The following is a 19,323-nucleotide window of genomic DNA, read 5'->3' on the forward strand; positions in this document are numbered from 1 at the left end:
GAATTTTTTAAATTGTAAAACAGGTAAAATCTCCATATTTGCATGCTTGATACTGAAATGTGTACACATTTCAATGAAAAGGAAAGAGGAGAACATGAATTTACATTATTTTATTAGTGTTTATTCACTTTTTCAATAAATCAATTAAAATGTTTTCCCACTGTTACTTCAACCACAAGATCTAAACAAATCTGGAAAATGTAACTTAAGAAATAAAAATACTACTGTACAGGTAAACTTTTTTACAATAAAACAAAAATGACATGAAGACGATACTAAAATATAAAGCCAGGCCACTAAAAATCTTCCTTTATTTCTGTGAGGTTGAGGCAGTCGAGGCAGATGAGGTGGAGGATGCGGCGGATGTAGTTGGCTGTGAATCTATCAGATCAACGTCTTCATCTTCGTTGACCCCACATGTGTCAACGACGCAGATCAGGCAGTTGGTGACTGGAAATGCTCGCACTTTGCTGTATGTCACCCATCTTTAAACGGAAGGAAAGCATACATGAGTACAGAAATAACAAAGAGACTCTTACTGTTTTTTAATGAAGCTATAACGCCCACCAGCTTTTGATTTGAACAATATTTGGTTAGACAATGCAACAGAAATGGTTTTATGTTATGAGCAGTTAAAACACTAAAGTAAAACCTATAAACACATGGCCAAATGGACTTTGTCAAACTTAAGATGTTTTTATTAGAAAACATTCCAGAAGAAAATGCAGGGTTGAGAGAAAAGCCTCTAAAGTCGCTTTTCAGCTGATTCACGTTGATCATGTAAACCACGTGTCAAACTCAAGGCTTGTGGGCCAAATGTGGCCCCCCATGTAATTTTATGTGGCCCACGAGAGCATACAAGTTGTTAATGTCAAAAAATAAAAAATGGTGCATATTCATTCATATCTAAGGGGAATCAGACTTGAAATGTCAGATTGGGCAACTATACATTAGGACTTAAACACTGTCCATATAACCTAACCTGACAGAATCAATGTAACCCTTGTACTATCCTAGGCACTTTAACGTTGGGAGTTGGGTCATCTAGACCCACTAGACAGTGCTCTGAACCTTTTTTCTTCAATGATTTGTGATCTTCACTGGTTTCCATGAATTACATGAAATCTTTCCACCTTTATCCACCTTTGACATGGTAGGGAGAACACGTCAATGTAGGGGGGGGGGGGGGGTCATCTAAGATAGCACAAGGGTTAAAAAGGATTTATGCTAGAGTAACAAGCAAACGTGTTTTCTATGCAACTTTAATTGTCACTTTAAAAAGTTATGAGTTATTTAACATTAAGGAGTAGTTACATTTATTTTTCATTACATTTACTTACATGTATTAGTTATATCTGGCCCTTTGAAGACAACCACTATACTGATGTGGCCCTCCGTGAAAATGAGTTTGACACCCCTGATGTAAACGGAGTGTGTTATTCAGGTGTCATCTTTGGTGTTGAAGGGTTAATGTCATTTTTGCTGGTTGTTTTTTGTCTAGAGATAATTAGTAACAGCATAACATTTATAAATACAAACCTATCAGTTTCTGTGTGGTACTCCAAGGCGTGACCAAGCCGCCCCACTCCCTGGAACCCCGCCAGGACATAGATGACTTCACCCACAGCAGCACACTTGACTGTCACGCCTCTCCATGGCATCGGAGCTGCAGAGCGCCACTCATTGGTGGCGATGTCGTAATATTCCACTGAATCCAGTCCACCTGCAAAAGCACAGCAAGAGAGTCATATCATGAAAAGACCAACCGTTGTAATCACTGTTGGGGCTCCAGTAATAACAGCTTTCTGACCTAATGGCCCCTGGCCTCCAACAGCATAGATCCTATTGTTGACAACCACTAATCCATGGTTCTTTCTGGCTTCTTTCATCCCACACAGCTCCCTCCATCTGAAAAGACGCAATTAGGAACAACCCTCATTTTGACCTCTTTTCTCTTTTTGTGCTTATGAGTATAGTTTTTAGGATGCTGCATTGAATTTAGAAATACTTTCAAAAAGTCTTCGTCTTAGACTGTATATGAGAACTGGACTGAGTGAGTGTGACGTCACCCGCAGAAAATGCCTTGCTTCTGGCTCCAACCAAACAAAGTCAATTCAGTCGCCATTTCTTCCACGACACGATCGCCTCCAGATGCCAGTCATCAGTGATTAGTCCGAGTTAGTCTGAGTCAACGCTGCCATGGCAACCACTCTTGCCAATCAGGAGTGAGGTTGTTGGAAGCCCACACCCCTACCACTTGAGAGCGGGCTACATGAAATATGTCAAACCTTCAAAGTGTGACCATGTACTTTTATTTAGGCATTTGATTGGTCGGTTTATAACTTGAATAACTTGCACTACAAAAAAAAGCATTAAAAAAAATTAGACTGAGTAATAGCAGATTATTTCTTAGTAGAAATGGGATTTTGGCTTCTTGGAGCCAGCAATACTTCATGTTTGGAACACTAGGGGGGAGGGGTCACTCAGTCCAGTTCTCATTTACAGTCATTGGTCTTATTTCAAGAAAGCCTTTTTAACTTTATCATAAATTTGCTACAGTTTTATGTAGTTATCCAGCATTTTGTCTCTTTTAACCTCTAATGAGAAGCATTTGGTTCTACTGCAATATTAACACGGTTTAAACATAGATCTGCCTTTTTTCTTAGTTTTAAATTCATTTTTCTTCCCTCCAATCTTATATTGAAGAGTTAAAATTCAGTCTTAGTATTACTGACATTTAAAAAGAGCAGTAGTGCAGCAACATTTGTGAAGATATAAATTAAAATAGGCATCCATTGCAACTTATCCAAATAATTCTTTTATTGTCTTTAAATGAGAACTCGACTGAGTGACCCCTCCCCCTCACGTTCCAAACAGGAAGCATCGCTGACACCAAGAAGCCAAAATCCCAAAGACAACTATTGAGAAATAAACAGCTGTCAGAATAACCATTCTTAATCCAATAACTTTTTTAACATGTTCTTTATAATTTTTTAATGATATTTTTTTCTTTATTGCAATTTATTAAAGTTTTAAACTGACCAATCAGATGCCTCTATAAAAGAATGTAATGTCTGGGGAGCCACCCTTCAAACATTTAATTTACAGATTTTGGACCAATCACTGCTTACCGACGACACCTGGCTCTAACATGGTGGCGTCTGTATCACCAAAACGTGACGGCTGAAGTTATTTTGCACGGCTGACGTCATACTCACTCGGTCCAGTTCTCATATACAGTCAATAATTACTTGACAAAATTCAAGGCAAAAATGGCCAATTACGGTTTTCTGGACAAACCGCTTAAATCAGACTCACTACAAATGTTACAAAAATGGATACAGATCTAGAGTCTATATCTACCATGACAGCAATTGATCTAAATACATTACATTAACAGCAATAGGTTTTTAGATTTTAGATTTTAGGTTTTAGATTAACAGCAATAGGTTTTTAGACTGTAAGGAAGCAGCCGACAGATTTTTCCACCTTTGAGCTTATAAAATATGAAACGCGCGACAAACAGCGCAATGGAAACAATCCTGGCAGCTGCTCTGAGCGTCACTCACTTTTGTGTGTTGGGGTCATACACCTCACAGTTGTTTAGAATTCTTCCAGAGACGTTGTTTCCCACCGTTCCTCCGCAAACATAAACAAGTCCGTTGGCCTCCACTGAGCCGTGACTGCAGCGGGCCATCAGCATGCTGGTTTTGACCTGCCATGACTCTGTCCTGGTATCGTAACATTCAAAGAGGTTTGAGGCTGAACTACCTGTGGACACATATGAATGTCACTTCAGTAAAAGCTAACAACCGTGTCATGGCACCGCTGTTGTAGCATCCCTGGGTGCTGCCTCCTCATCCTTACCCACTTCGGATCCTCCAGATGTGTATATTTTTCCTTGGGAGGCACACGCTGCCAGACTGTCGCGAGGTGTGGGCGGGCCAAGCTTCGAGTACCAGCTGTCCTTTAGGACATTGTAGCAGTCCATGCGCTTGATGGGGAACAGCTGGGAACCCCCAAGGATGTAAACCACATTGTCCCAGAAGACGGCTGTGGCATCTCTGCGCTTCTCAAAGGGGCAGCGGATGTCTGTCCAGCTGGAATCCTGCATGGAAAATAACTGTATGTCACTTTTATTTCATTTAACCCTAACATATGAACATTTACCTCACAAATAAAGCACTTGGAAAATGATGTTGTCAAACTCCTTTACTTTACTTTATGTATCTATCAGTCTGGTCCTAAACCATGCCTACTGTGTGCTTCCTGGTACCTTTGGGTTAAAGTAGCGGCAGGACTGAGGCTGTGAACCGCCGAACAGAGCAATGCGATAGTCGTGCTTTTTGCGTCGAGGCCGGCTGTTCTCCCCAAGGTCTTCTCGGTCCTCCAGAGAGAGCAAATGATAACGCATCCCACCTTTAAAAAAATAAAGAATTAAAACAAGCTGATTAGCTTTATATGGTTTATGTGGACTTTGTACAAAAATGACAAAAGCCTTTTATTCCTAAAATGTACTGGCTCTTATAAAACTGAAAACTTTTTACCTTCTAGAATAGATTTTCTGTATGTTACAAACTGGACATGAACGTAAATAATATACTTTATGTTTATGTGTTATTGTACAGTAGTCTTTCGCTATACAGCGGTTCATCTTTTGCAGTTTTTTTTTGTACAGTTTTGCATGTTTTTGTTTTTTTGCAGCATGCTGTGTTCTGCATCCTGATTGGCTGTAGACCATCGTCAAACAATCTTTTCTGTGCTGAGTCTCTTGTACTGACTAAGTTTAGTTTGACAATTTTACATAAATCTTCAAATGCGATCAAATCTCTGTTTTTATTCTATAGAACAGGAATTTTTATCTAATCTAATATTTTACTTAGTTATTGTGATTATCAGTAGGAATTTGTGTTTAAATGTTAAATAAATTTATCATAAATATGATTAACCCAAGATCAATTGAAAAATAGCTCTTTAAATCAACATGTGGACTGTGAAAACACTAACTACACTATACATTCACATGATATACTCCTCAGATTGGAGTCTGATAGACTCCAATCTGAGAAGCCTTTTACTTTTGCCAATTTTCCCTATTACTATTTTTTTTAAAAAGCTTAAAGATTCAGATGAAAATCAAACATTTTTAAAAAACTCACTTTAATGAAAATGATGTTTCTAACATGTTCTTTGGGCCTTTTTCTATTGATGGAGGACATTTATAAAGAAAATTTAGCTTAAATTTTGCATTTCTGAGAATTTCTTGATTCAAATTGTTGAGAATCAGGAGCAGATGAAAAAAATGCGGCTTGAAAATCTGTGAAAATTTGTGATGTAGAAAACACACTGGGCAGGCAACAAGCTCCCTGCTCTGATCTCTTAGCAATGGGAAGGGGAAGGGGGGGGGGGGGTTGCTCCGCACCAACAACTCACAAGGTGATTTTTAACGAGCTACTGCTGCTCTGCAGAAACTATGTCCTAGGTTTTTTCAATTTTGTATAAAAATGGCAGAATCATAGTTAAAAGACCACAAGGAGAACTTGGCATAGATCAAAAGAGGAACAGAGTGGGCCTTTAAAGATGAATGTCTTCTAACCCGAGCTGTAAATGCCCTTCCCCGTCACTTCTTACTCACTAATGACCATCTTGAGGCACTGCGGGTTGTCCTGGATGAGCGGTTCGGCCTGAACAGTCTTTGATAGGAACGTTTTGGACACCAGAGGAAAGCGGACACATCCCAAAACCTCCACCATGTACTGTTGTCTGTTGCACACGTCATACTTCAGCCAACGCACTGCTGCATCATAAATCTGAAAGCAAGGAGTAAGGGTTTCAGTTCTTTGTTTCCTCAATGAAAACTTGTAAATCCTGCAAAAGGCAATTACATTAAAGACGATTCAGTTTTTTTTTTAAACCATTTGGTACAATTTACTCATAATAAAAGTTTTTTCAGAGTTAAGGATTGTTTTAATTATGATTGTTTGGGTGATTTGGTGAGTTTTAGCTTCAACAAACGTAAGATGCAAAATTCTTATCACGAATGTTCAGGGAATAAAGCACCTTATTTAACCACTGTCTCGAATTTGATTGACACATTTTTAACATGGTTTAATTGTATCATGAGAAATAAATTATCAACAAATTTTGCATTATATCAATACATAAAGTAGTCTATTTAAAAAATGAATGACAACAGATGAGTTATTATTACCATAACTAAACTTTTCCCTGTCAAGTGTTTTAGAGATTTCATGGAAGCAGCCATTTTAAATGACCACTAAAGCCCTCTACTGCCCCTAGTGGGATGATGATGAAGTACAGGGCAGAAAACATGAACCAAATAGTATGCAATGAATTTTTAAGAAAAGTTTGGATTCGAATGGTTATAAAGAGTTAATTCCCTTTATCAATTACACATTGCTAATATGTTATAAGCTTTAGATTCTTTAAAAAGAAGTTTGGGACTCTCGCATCCTAGAACTACTTTGTGTCACACGTTAAAGCCTGAAAATGGCAGGTGCACCTGGGCTTCAGAGCGGACAGTGAGTTTGTCCTGGTGCAGCAGGTGAGTGAGCTGTGAAACATCAAGCTGCAAGAATTCATCCAGTTTGTAAACTTCAGTAAAATGAAGCTGGAAAAAGTCCTCTGCTGCCGACTTCAGCTCAGGGCAGTCCATGCAGTCTGCGAGAGCCGAGATGCCTGCAACAAATAGATACCGATTAGCGGCGAGTATGACGAATGACGTCTGTTTGTATTTCTGCTGTTACCCAAGCAGTTTGTGGGATCTATCTGGCCTTTAAGAAACTCCACACACATCTTCTTGACTGGCTCAATCTGGTACTGGTTAGCTGCATCCAACAATGACTGGACATTGCTGCTGTTCACGGAGATCCTGACACACAGACACACATTTGATCATTAACCTAATTGGCAAATGAAGACTTTTTGTATTAAGTTATTAAAAATGTCTTTATGGTCATGCTGAATGGTACGAGTGACACGGGCACCAATTCTGACCTGGCTGTGTATATAAAGTCAATAAGCAGCTCAATAATCTCTGGCTCAGCACTCCTTAGCTCCACCTCATGTGACATCGACTCCATCATCCTAGCTGGAAGCCACGAGAAAAAGAAAAAGTGGAATACATGACAACAAACAAGAGTCATGCATTACTGTAATTGGTCATTAACAAAAAAAAACCTGCTGCCTATTGGGGAACAATATTATTAAACAATATTCAGCTCTGTATTATGGTTATTTTTCTGGCTAAAACACATGTTTGCTTAGTTCCTGAGAGTTACATTTTTTATCATTTTTTCCATCTTATCTTTCATTACTACGACAGAGTTTTAGGGCCACTAAAGGAAAAAAAAAGTAATATCGAGATTTGAAGTCGTAAATTTACCAGATTAAAGTTGAAGTGAGCATACAGTGCACCAGCAAGTGAACGCCGTGCAACAGCAGGGCAGACCGACTAAACTTAGTTGAACAGGTGAGCTGCATGTTGATGGATAACGTTACAAATGTTTGGAAGCTCATTTGTTTGATTTATTAATGTTTTATTCATTGATTGGTGGCTTGTAGAATCTCTGCAGCCGTTGATGAAGACATCGGTGTCCCTGCAGATGTCCACTTCAATCCTTTCTTCCTCCATGAAAGACCAGATCTCTAAGTCTGTGTGATGCCTCCATCTGAGGAGGAGCACTTTTGGGTATTTTCAACATTCTAATGCTAATATAACAGACTATTTTCATTCATCTTGATGTTTTACGCTGAAATGGGACGTTTTATCTGGAGATGGTGACGTATGTAACACTGTTTACTTCCACATTGGTGTTCTGCGCATGACAGTACCAGGACCTAAGGTTACAAATGGACTTCTGGGTATGTGAATGAAAAGGAAAATAAAGTAGCGGTCCTCTTCACCCAAACGTGTCTCTGAGCTCCTTATTTTACATATGAAACTCTGCTTTACCGACACCAAACCCCGGAAAGCCGCTACACTGACAATAATCTGATTTGGAGTCACCAAGAAGTTCAGAATTTCTTTGTTTTTTAAACCTATTTGGAAATTAAGCTTCACAAAATGCTCCACATCTTCCACCTTCAAGCACGGCTTAGATAAACAGACAACTTTTTAAGATTGTAACTTTAGGACTTTATTCTCATAATGTAACAGTTCTGAGTTTTTTCTCGTAAATTTACAACGTTAAAGTCGTGATTTAAAAATACATTTTTGTTTGTAAACTGGCCCTTAAACCCCGTCATAATTACCTGTCATTGCTATTATATGTTTATACATATATGGCTGGTCGTGTCTGAGATTTTCTCAAACTATATTTGATCTTAGGTACCGGTAAATTAAAACCAACATTTTAATCAAAATCTAATTTCTTGAGTTACCAAATTATGGCGAGATCTAATATCTAACATTCTATGTCAGACATTGACAGGTATTTGACCTTAAGCTATGCGAAAAATAATGTCTTTCTAATCTTACTTCTCCCTTCTTGTATTTTTCTTGTAATTTATTTGGGGATTATTTTATACATCTCAGGTTGTGTAAAAAATAGTCAGAGAAAGACAAATGCGATCAAACTGAAGTGGTGTAGAAATATCTTGAGTGGAAAACTAAAGATTTTTTAAGGAACAGTTGCATAAAAATGTGGTTTTCCCTTCATTGAACTTAAACGAGAGAGAAGAGAGACGTTTCCAAGTTTAACGATCAATAATCTTGGAAGGTCAGCTCTGAGATTGTAGTCATGCTGAAGTCCAACAACATTGCACTTTGAAAACAATCTAATTGTTGTAATTATCTGCTTACTCTGGACAACAGGACTTTAACCCTGAGAAGTCTCTGAATCTCTGGGGAGTTTGCCAATCACATCGGCTGATTACAATAATATAGGAATGATGACACCGCTGTTATGGTTTAAAATTTAACGGAAGGGTTACAAAAAGGTGAACAGGTGTGTTCACATTGTTTGTCCCGGTCTCTGCTTAGTTTGGGGATTTATACATTTTTATTTTTTCTCTACACTTTAATCTTTGTTGTAATACATAAAAATCTGTTTGATGTCAATATCTGTGATTTTTGTAGGGGGAATAAAGATTTTTACCGTTTGAAATTTAGTTTGTTTATTTTTTAGAGTTTTAGGTTTGTTGTGGAATTATTGTGTACTATAGGCAAATAAAAGACTACTAGGGGTTGTACAAACAGGCCCATAAAACAATCCCGTATGTTCAACCTCAGGTTTGTATGAAGAACTTTGGCTTTGTGTGTGAAACCTACTGGTGAACATGAGGCTGAAAACGTGACTGGCGGCGGCGAGCACTACTCTGTGGGCAGGAAAGTGCTTCCCCTGAACCACGAGGGTCACATCACACAGTGTCCCCTGGAAACAAAACACGAGGCATTATTATTAACTCACAAACACACATGACCGCAACATTTACGTGTAACTGTACAGGTTTTCCCCCGCCTTTGCACACCTGTTTCCGTAGGTTGTTCATTACTCCCATGATGCTGGACAGCTGCCTGTACTCTTCTTTGGAGGCGCATTTTCTCTCTCCTTTCTTCTTGGAGCTGGACGCTTTCTCTGGAGAAGCCATTCCTGCCATGTCAAACTATTTTTTTTATTTTGTGTGACGCATTAGGCAGCGTGTACTTCTCCTTGCCTGCTCCTCGTTGAGATTTAGCAGCTAACGTTTTCGAGCTTCGAGCTAATAAACCAGCAGTATTTAAATTTTAAATACCACCGCAGTTTCTCTGTTTACGCTTTTTTTTCCTTCAAAATAACTGTTTGTCACCAAGGGTACAAAAAAGCCTCATACGTCTAAACCTATTTGGTTGTGGAAAGCTCACCTAAAGACGATGTAGGTGTTCTTTTGTTTTGTCAATGCCAATTTATTTTTTATTTATCTTTTTTGTGTTTCTGTTAGCAGTCAAAAGACAGCGAAGGCGTTATACCGCCCCCTGCAGATTGGAGGCTAACATGACAACACATCTTCATGGTCGAGCATCACCTTTCTGAAGACGTTCAAGAGAGTTAGTTTTTTTTAAGTTGTAGCTTGTGAATAGTTTTGTAAGGGAGTCCAGATAAAAGGGAGTTGCAGTAGTCCAGACGAGAGGTGATGAAACTATGGACTGGGATGGCTGTGGAGTGATGACTGAGAGAGGGGCGGAGACGGCGGATGTTTCGAAAGTGGAAATAGGCCGTCCGGGGGATGTTATTTATGTGGGCATTAAAGGAGAGAGTGCTGTTGAGGATGACAGCCAGACTCTTAACTTGTGGGGAAGGAAGATTGGAGCAGTTATCAAAGGAAATGGAGAAGTTAGGGAGTTTATTTAGGGTGGTCTTTGTTCCTACGATGAGAGGTTCCGTTTTTTTGCTATTTAACTTAAGGAAGCTTGCCGTAAACCAGGATTTTATTTCAAGAAGGCATTTGGAGAGGGAGGCATGTGGAAGAGTGGAGTTAGGCTTGGAGGAGAGGTAGAGCTGGGTATCATCTGCATAACAGTGAAAGTGGATGTTGTGTTTACAGAAGATATAACCAAGGGAGAGAAGGTAAATGATGAATAGCAGGGGACCTAGGACAGAGCCTTGGGGCACACCTGTGGTAATTGGAACAGTGGGAGGGGTGAATGACTTTAATTGGATGAATTGCGTGCGGCCTGAAAGATAGCACTGGAACCAGCTGAGGGGTAAGTCAGTGAAGCCAATGGTTGGAAGTCTTTCCAGAAGGATGGGGTGAGAGATTGAATCAAAGGCAGCAGTCAGATCGGGTAGAAGGAGGATGGAAGCTAAGCCAGAGTCAGCGGCGAGAAGAAGGTCGTTGGTAATTTTAAGGAGGACTGTTTCTGTGGAATTGATGGAAGCCAGACTGGCGTTGTTCATATAAATTATTGGAACAGAGGTGGGTGTGGAGTTGAAAGGTGACGGTTGTTATTGAGATTGGTGAGATCAGAACCTGTTTTTATCAGTATGGGGTGACTGCTGCGGTTTTGAGAACAGGAGGAACAGTTCCAGTCTTAAGGTAATAGGGCCTTTGAGTTGCCTTTAGCGGAATTTATCAAACCGGAGAAATATTCTGTTTTGGTCTTGGAGATGGAGTCTTTGTATTGGATGACATGTCCTTGTGAATAGTGAGCCCAGTTTTCTTGTAGAGTCGTTCTAGTTGACGACCTTTAGCTTTGAGTTGTGTGAGGATTGGAGTGAACCAGGGTGCAGAAACGTTGAATGAAATAGACCTTGTTTTGAGTGGGGCGAGAATGTCTAGAAAATGATGGAGGTTATAATTGTAATAGGAGATCAGTTCCTCTGGAGGGGAAGCACTGTCAGGACTGGGCAGGCTATGGATGAGTGAGGATATATTGTCCAGGTTAATGTCCGTAATTTTACGGAAGCTTATGGTGCGTGGAAGATTGGATTTAGAAACAGAGAGGTTGACATGAAAAGATAACAGCATATGATCAGAATACAGGAGGGGGTCTGGTTTACAGTCCACAGATGTAACACCCGAGCAGCAAACAACGTCTAATATGTGACCCTTAATATGGGTGGGAAAGTTGATATATTGAGTGAGACCGAAGCTGTCCAGACAGGAAACAAAGTCTTTGGTGAGGGGGTTGGTGTCATTGTCCATTTAAATATTAAAATCCCTTAAAATTATTATTCTGGGTGAAAGAGTGGAAAGGTGAGTTAAAATAGCAGAAAAGTCAGCTATAAATTTTTTGACTGATTTTGGGGGATCTGTAAAATGGTACTCATCATATAATAATAAAATATAGAGGACAATAACTAACGTTTCTTATTGTTCACAATATTGACATATCTTTTTTTGCATTTAAAAAAAATGTGTTTAATGATTTTGCCTCTTCAATTCAAAGATCATTCCATGATGAACTGTATTAACACATCTGTCTTTAGCTTTAGTTCGTAATTGAGGTTTCTTAAAAATTGCTTGTCCTTTGAAATTACACTTCTGTGGCATTTTTACTATTTAGCCTACTAATACTTTATTTAATAGTTTATATTTATTTTGTAACTAACAGTAAAACACACAAACAGTTTATTTTAAATGTATTATTATTATTATTATTATAGTTGTCATCTTTCTTCCCCTTCAATTAATAAACACCTTTTTCCTTGTGCCAAAAGAAAGAAAAACATATGCCTACACCATGTAACACTACCAAATGTGAATTTATTAGCTTAATCCCATTTCACAACTACATACACAAAATAAGCAACATTTCTTTTTGTTCATAGTATTTGATTTTTTAATATGTTTTTGGATCTGGCCTCTTAAAACTGTGGCAGAAGATCATTCCATAACCTGATAACCTGTTTAAAATATTGTTAACTATAGTTTTAAATTAAGGTTTCTTGAAATTTGCATTTGTAATTACTCTGCTTTTTGTCCTTGTTTTTTTTTAATTTATTTTTATTTTTTTACATAATTTGTATATTAAAACGTAAACATGATGCACATTTGAAATCTTACAGACAAAGCTGTGTGCGTGCCAATGCGACAGCTCACCTGCAGGTGAACCTGTTTATCACAGTTACCTGTGAGGTATAGTTAAAGCATAACCGGACATTTCAGCAGGATGAGAGGCGCGTGACGTTGACGTCAGACGGAATGCTGGCGGCGAACGACGCATTGTTTGGAATAAATGACCCGAAATCCAACTACAAAAGCTGCAGGAAATGTCCTCTTTTCTCTGCTGCTGTTGCTGCTGCCTAGACGAAAACTCCAGCAGTGAGGTCTGTAAAGAAAAAAGGACATCGTTTTCTTCATATCTGTTTGCATTTCACTGAAGAGAAACTAATGTGTACGTCATGAACTGCTACTGCTTATGTCTATTAATGTTTACGCACAGCTAAAACTTTGTACCCATGCTCTTCTGTCATTGGAATGGGCGCGTGTGTCCAAATATCCTGCATTTTTAAAGCCTAGGGTAACAAACAATATGTTATTTTAAATGTTTTAGAGGCAGCCTCTGTTGAACTCCAATGTTAAAGGAGAAGATGGAGCTGGAACAACGGCCAGACAGCCCCGTCCAGGACATAGTAAGGCTCTTCTTTGTCTTTTATTCATGCTTTACATGAAATTAGTTTATTTGAAGCAACCAATACCCACAAAGAAGAAATATATAATCACAAGAAATATGGAAATAAATATGACTTTGAGTGTATAATTAATTAGAATATCCACCACCTACAGTTGGAAGAGGCTTGGTGCAAAAAATGTCAAAGCAGTGCAAACCTGGTGGATCTTGCTCCAAGCTTTTTCTTTCTAAGCTTTAATATGATATATGAAAGACTTGGTGTCTTGTAATTCCATACGGCCACAAACCACAACTATTACTTTTTCCTCCATGATCAATTTTTCAAACATCCATCCAAGTTTCTGATTGGTCAATTTTCAACCTGGTTTAACTTTCACTGTGCCACGCAGTTTGTCTACGTAGAGCCCAAAACGATCGTAAAAATCTGCGTAGCTACACGTAAATGCAAGAGTTTGAGCGCGTAAGCCCGAAAAACACATTACACAAAATTATACAGACTTAAACACGTGTTGCCCTGGGCGTTGTTAACGTAGCTTAAGAATTTCTCTGTTTTCCTGTTTTTGTTGTGGTGTTTAGATTTTGATTATACTAAGCAAAACGGAAGGCTGCTGATGAGGCGGGTGAATGTCCCAGAGCTGGATGAAAGGTTTGCTGACCTGGCACAGACCTTCAACGACCATCAAGAAGGCTATGAGACAATGGTCGAGCGTATCAGAAACCTGCAAAAAGGATACGACTGCACACGCTGTGACCACATGAGCCTCGCTGAATGTGTGGGCAAGATCATGCAGGAGTGGGGTAAGTGAAAGACATATGCAGATATATTATGTTATAGCAGCTAAAGCTTATTCAGATGTGTTTGTTTGACTCCAGATACAAGATTCAAGGTTACCCTAAGGATAAAAGGGTACGACTTCTCTCTAAGTGTTGTCCCTGTCAGTTTGGAGAGTGAAACTGAGGAAGAACCGCTGCCTCCAGGTCTGCAGCACACTCAGAATGAAGTCAGATATATTTCTGATGGGGCCAAGGCCACCATCTCAAAGAGTACCACACTTCAAGAGCTTACTAGCTGGCTGCTGCGAAGCCAGAGTACAATGATTGAGCAAGTGCACGAAGCAGCAGAAAATTACCAAGAGCAAGGAAGATTGAAGGAGAACCTGAAGGAAAATATGATAGAAGTGAGAAGGGCTCAGAGGTTAATACAAGAATACAAGCAGCGGGCTGGTGAAGTCCTTACAGAAGCTGAAAAGATCGCTAAGGCTCATTTGTAGGCCATCTTTTCTTTAATGGAGTTAATCTGAGACGTGTGCTACACCCTAACACAACACAGTCTTTGCAAACCCTCTACACAAGTTGAGTATTAATTTTACCAAAATATATCAACCTGCAAAATACAATTGTCAATCAGTGTACAGAATCTGCTATCAGGGGCGCAAAAAGTGGGAATGCAGTATATGGGGCGCAGGCCTACAGAGGACGCCAAACCGAAGTTTAGAAAGTCATTTATAGTTTGTATTTTTTTAATTTCAAAGCTGTGCACATAGATATGATGTGATCAGTAACAGAAGCACTGATTGGGTGCCCCCGCCTCAGCTGCTCCTCCTTGCCTTCCCTTGAGTCGTGCACTGAGAGCGCGCTCCGGCATGTAGTCATCTGATGACAGTGCGCTAAAGATGGAAAGGCAAAAGAAACAAACAATTAAGGGCTCAAAACAGAAAATGCCAGAGATGTAGAGGGAATGAAGAAAAGTTCTTCTAAATGGTTGAGAGACAGCAGGTACATTATAGCAGTGATAAAAACAGGCTTGTCAACATTCAGGTTAAAGCTACCAGTAAAATGGTCACAAGTGTTTTGCAACTATACTGAGCAGGATTTATAGTATCAATAATCATGAAGAGAAAATAAAGGAGCTTGTTTGTACAGATTTTGTTTCAGACAGACATAAATAACTTCTTTAACAATAAACTGAAATGGTTTTTATCGCATGATAGTAACAGCACTAAATAATGATAAAAGCTGCTCCTAATTGAAGAAGTAGGGAGGAGTATGTGTGATGTGGCTTAGATGGGGCTTTTGTTTTTATTTTTATATCGTTAAAAGCTTGGATAATTATTGTTTTTTGAGTGACTATTTAGTTTACAGCCTATTGCTTTTAAAATCATTATGGCGGAACGATACTTTGGATTTTAGCTGAACATTTGGAGATGTTTAACAACAATAAATATATGCTATTCTATACCACCACTAACTGATATCCAACAAAAATATAATTTAAAATAAAACAAAAAAATCTATTTTTACATTACATTTTTACAGTTTAGTCACTGTATTCTTTTAAAATCTTCCTAACACAAAGTTAATATCACACAGCTGTGAGGATGGAGAGAAAGAATCAGGACAGATGGAGAAAAGAAACAGGTTGGTCTTATGGTGGACGTTCAGGGAAAACCCAGTTCATACCAAGTCAGTCATTTTGAAATAGTATTCTTCATTTTAGAAAACATACATTAGCAAGATGTTTAATTCATTTAAAATAAATAATTGTTGCTTGGCCATATGATTTAGTGGAGAAGAACACAGGCAAGAGGTGAAGCACACAGACATGAGGTTGGTGATGCATCTGATATCAAAGAGAGCAGTAATGACTTCAGGTAGGAATAATTAAACTATTGAAGCCAAAAAAACCCAGATGCTCCTTCTGGTTCGAAGTTCTGCTGACCACCGCTTCACTGTGGCCTTCTGCAAATAAGTGCAGGCATAGATGACAAGTCAGTCACAACAGAGAAGAACGAGGAGAGAGGTTCAGATGATGATGATGATAACGAGAAAGAGAGACGATCAGCTGATGATGAAGAGGGAGAAGAAGAGAGGTGCAGAGGAGGGGGCTGGTGAATTCCTTCCTCAGAAGATCCTTCTGAATGGCCTTCACCTCACAAAACTGGGGACTCGTTGAGGCAACAATGGTTGAAAATGGCTCAAAAAGTTTCTGGGCCACATCTAAGATCAGTTAGGGAGTAAATCGGTTTATACATTTAAACAAAGAAAGTGTTGTAGGGGTGTTTAGCTTTAGGAGGGGTGGATGGGGCGTTTTATAATGTGCATTTATGTCTGTGTGTGCGTGGTGGTGGTGGGGGTTATAATGTGATCGCAAACCCCTATAAAGTTGGGTAGTTGCGCCCCTGTCTGCATTATTGTTATAAAAATCGCCGTCTTTCTTTGGAAATAGCACAGTTTAAGTCTCTACTTTTATTATTCAAATATATTTTTAATTGGTCATTAAAATGTATAGTTAAACAGATTTGTCAATACATTGATATGAACTCTTTAATACTTTTTTAAAAATATTATGAAAGTATATATTTTAATGTTTAACATAATAATAGAAATGTTTTTTTTCATTAGACACCATTATTTTGTCATGTCCTTTATGATGAAAATGTACTTTAAGAATAACAACCAACAATATTTTAAAAACTCAATAACTTTTACATCAATCTAAAGCTCCTTGTGTATTTTTTTGCTGGCAATGTTTTTTTGTGAGGTCAAAATTAATATTTAATTATTAATTAAAATCATTTTTGTGTTGAGTAACACCACAAACCTGTATATAATGACCCCCCCCCTACTAAATACAAATGTGTGATCTATAAGTGCATATCCATCAGGAAGTGCCAACCCAAAAGTCTTTTGGACCTCTCGACATCAGAGGGAGTCAGGTCTGCCTTTATATGTATTTATTGTCATCTATGTTGTGAAACTGATTTGGTCAACCCCTATAACATGACAATAAATTAGAAAACTTCTACTGAATATTATATTTAAATTCTGTTCTTCATGCATACCATGTGATCTATTCGTAGTGTCAGGACATGAAGCAGCAGTGTGAAAAAATCTCACCTGTCAGACTCAACCCCGTTATGTTTTAGTGTACGGGGGGTTAAAAAAGTGTGGCGAGGTCAAGATTTTTATACCTTCATTATTTCATTATTGTAAAAATGATCATTTATTACAATCAAAATGATCGTACTTGCATGCATGCTGAATACGATTTCTGTTCCATGCTAAAGATTTGAATGATTAGATTTGATTGAAGAAATGCTAGTGAAAATGCACTGGGGAAGTCTGGAGTCTATAGGTAAATGGTGCATTCTAAACTATGATGATGACTTGTGTCCAGGTGTCATCGTAAACATTCAGGTGCAGATCAAATGCGTGCATCCTATTGGGTCAAATAGGTTCTTTTGGATTTCTTGAACTTATACCACCCCCACTGAATGTGACTAAGCACCATGTGGAAGTCCTGAGAAGAGATGCGGAATCAACTCACATTTGAATTTTATTATTTTGCTCCTAAAGTGTAGTTGTCTCTTAAAGGGGTGACTGTTACCACACCTCCCATTGGACTTTTTATGTCTACTCGCAAACACATACATACACTACAGAATGTTGCACTTGAGTGATTCACGCTGTTGTTTATATACTGTTGGTTGTTTTGGCTCATTATAATAAAACTCTATTAGACTATGCTTCAATTTGTATCTGGTTTTCTTTTGGATATAAAATGACATACATAAAAGTCTTAAAAAAGAATTTAATGAATAAGTAGGTCTCTAAATCAGTATTTAGCATTATGTATGTCATTTCAAATCTGTCACCATCTTCAACTCTGTTATGCTGTTTTAACTCCATAACACCAATATTTTCAGATATTATTTATTAAAAATGATAAAAATGTTTTAATGTTTGTTGATTTTTTTCTAAAAATCTTGAGAACTCTCATATGTTTGGTGTTTTATATAGCAATTCTTAAATTAATCAATTTTTTAATGAAAATGCTTTCACTGATTATTTGTGAGCATTCAGTTTAATCTGATTGTATTACTCTTGAATGTGTTCTGTATGGTGGAGTGAAATAAAATAAATACAAAGATGAGAATAAAGAAAAGAATGAGAGAAATATTTCAACATTTTACAAGAATATACTCATAAATGTATTACCTACAAAGTTGTAATTTTACAAGGAAATATCAGAGCTTTTTGAAAAGTAATATTGTAATTTTATAAAAATTAAAATGTTTATTAACAGAAAAGGTAAAACAGATTAAGTGAGATTTTTAAGCAGTGTGACATTCATCCCTGTGCTTTGATTGTCTGCAATAAGAAATAAAATTTTCATCTTCTTTCTTAAAACACTTTAAATGCTAAATGTAACATTTTATTTTGAAAAACGTGATTTTTTTTTTGGTAAAATAACTACTTTTTGAAACATAAATCTACAACTTTATATTTTTCTCTTGATTTCATGACTTGATTCTCATATTTTTGCTGATGTTTCCTTCTTGTATGGTTTTTATTAAAGTAAAAATTAATTTGTCGAATGTCCAATTCGTCCAATTAATCCAATGTATTTTTTTATTTAAAGAATTTAAGTATACTTGCATAACATGTAGACAAGGTGCATCCAAACACATGAAAACACAATGAAATTTCAACACAAAATAGTTACAGGAAGGGGCATGTAAGTAAGGCATAAGTTAACAAATGCTAAACAAAGAATAATAAAAATAAAATGAAAAAAAATAAGAGAAAAAAAATCAACTAACAGGGTGGTACAAATTACAACCTCTTTGAGAGTATTAATATGTTTGAGAGTGTTATAAAATTAATGAAATTCAGAAAATAAAACATAGTTTAACTCTGCATTCATGTATATAAAATTTGGTTTGAAAAATTAATAAATTAACTAACAATATTTTTATGTTTCTCTTATAAACACTAATATGAGTAATTACCGGTACATGTTTAAAGTGTATGACACTATTAATTTTTAATTTACTATTTATGGATGGTTCCTGGTTTTTTTGGTTCAGACAAAGGCTTTGTGTCTCCATTTACTAACAGAAGGTGGCACTACAGCCCTATTTTCCAGAGTAATATTTAACGTTCCTGTCAAAATTCATTCCTGCTCAGTGCAAACCAGTAGATGTCATTTAATATGTAAAAAAAAAACAAGCCTGTGTATCTCTAAATCCCCTAAGATAAATAATTAATCGCTTAAAATGTGTCTGCTTATCACAGTATTTAAATGGCGAATGTTAAGTGAAGCCTGCTTGACTTGGTTAAGGATTGTAAACGTGTAGTGTTTGACAGATTCCAGCTCTTATTTTGAAATCTGATTTGAAACCGCAACTGTTGCAATATAAAATAGACATTTGCCGTTTCCACAATTCTGCCAGAAACAACCCGAA

At 37.5% G+C, this 19,323-nt stretch overlaps 2 protein-coding genes across 2 annotated transcripts; one reads left to right on the forward strand and one right to left on the reverse strand.

Annotated features, from left to right (window-relative positions):
* Positions 1-95: 95 nt before the first annotated feature.
* On the reverse strand, positions 96-9,936 carry klhl7 (kelch like family member 7). The gene is made up of 12 exons (XM_004073813.4): positions 9,493-9,936; positions 9,293-9,395; positions 7,018-7,111; positions 6,768-6,892; positions 6,524-6,699; positions 5,636-5,810; positions 4,277-4,419; positions 3,868-4,108; positions 3,570-3,771; positions 1,811-1,908; positions 1,540-1,723; positions 96-485 (listed from the first exon to the last, which is right to left on the reverse strand). The coding sequence occupies exons 1-12, from the start codon at positions 9,619-9,621 to the stop codon at positions 311-313; spliced, it is 1,845 nt and encodes a 614-aa protein (XP_004073861.1). The 5' UTR covers positions 9,622-9,936; the 3' UTR covers positions 96-310.
* A 2,491-nt stretch (positions 9,937-12,427) lies between these two features.
* LOC101165404 lies at positions 12,428-18,015 on the forward strand. Its single transcript, XM_011480807.3, has 4 exons — positions 12,428-12,770; positions 12,998-13,076; positions 13,652-13,873; positions 13,949-18,015. The coding sequence occupies exons 1-4, from the start codon at positions 12,714-12,716 to the stop codon at positions 14,344-14,346; spliced, it is 756 nt and encodes a 251-aa protein (XP_011479109.1). The 5' UTR covers positions 12,428-12,713; the 3' UTR covers positions 14,347-18,015.
* The last annotated feature ends 1,308 nt before the right edge of the window (positions 18,016-19,323 follow it).

The sequence above is a fragment of the Oryzias latipes genome, chromosome 11, assembly GCF_002234675.1.
Source record: "Oryzias latipes chromosome 11, ASM223467v1".
In the NCBI taxonomy this organism is placed as follows: Eukaryota; Metazoa; Chordata; class Actinopteri; order Beloniformes; family Adrianichthyidae; genus Oryzias; species Oryzias latipes.

Coding starts and splice junctions, on each gene's coding strand:
- klhl7 (XM_004073813.4), bottom strand. CDS start 9,621: ATGGCAGGAATGGCTTCTCCAGAGAAAGCGTCCAGCTCCAAGAAGAAA. Junction 6,700..6,767: donor AGATCCCACAAACTGCTTGG/GTAACAGCAGAA, acceptor TATTTGTTGCAG/GCATCTCGGCTCTCGCAGAC. Junction 3,772..3,867: donor ATCTGGAGGATCCGAAGTGG/GTAAGGATGAGG, acceptor ATGTGTCCACAG/GTAGTTCAGCCTCAAACCTC.
- LOC101165404 (XM_011480807.3), top strand. CDS start 12,714: ATGTCCTCTTTTCTCTGCTGCTGTTGCTGCTGCCTAGACGAAAACTCC. Junction 12,771..12,997: donor ACGAAAACTCCAGCAGTGAG/GTCTGTAAAGAA, acceptor TAAATGTTTTAG/AGGCAGCCTCTGTTGAACTC. Junction 13,874..13,948: donor CAAGATCATGCAGGAGTGGG/GTAAGTGAAAGA, acceptor GTTTGACTCCAG/ATACAAGATTCAAGGTTACC.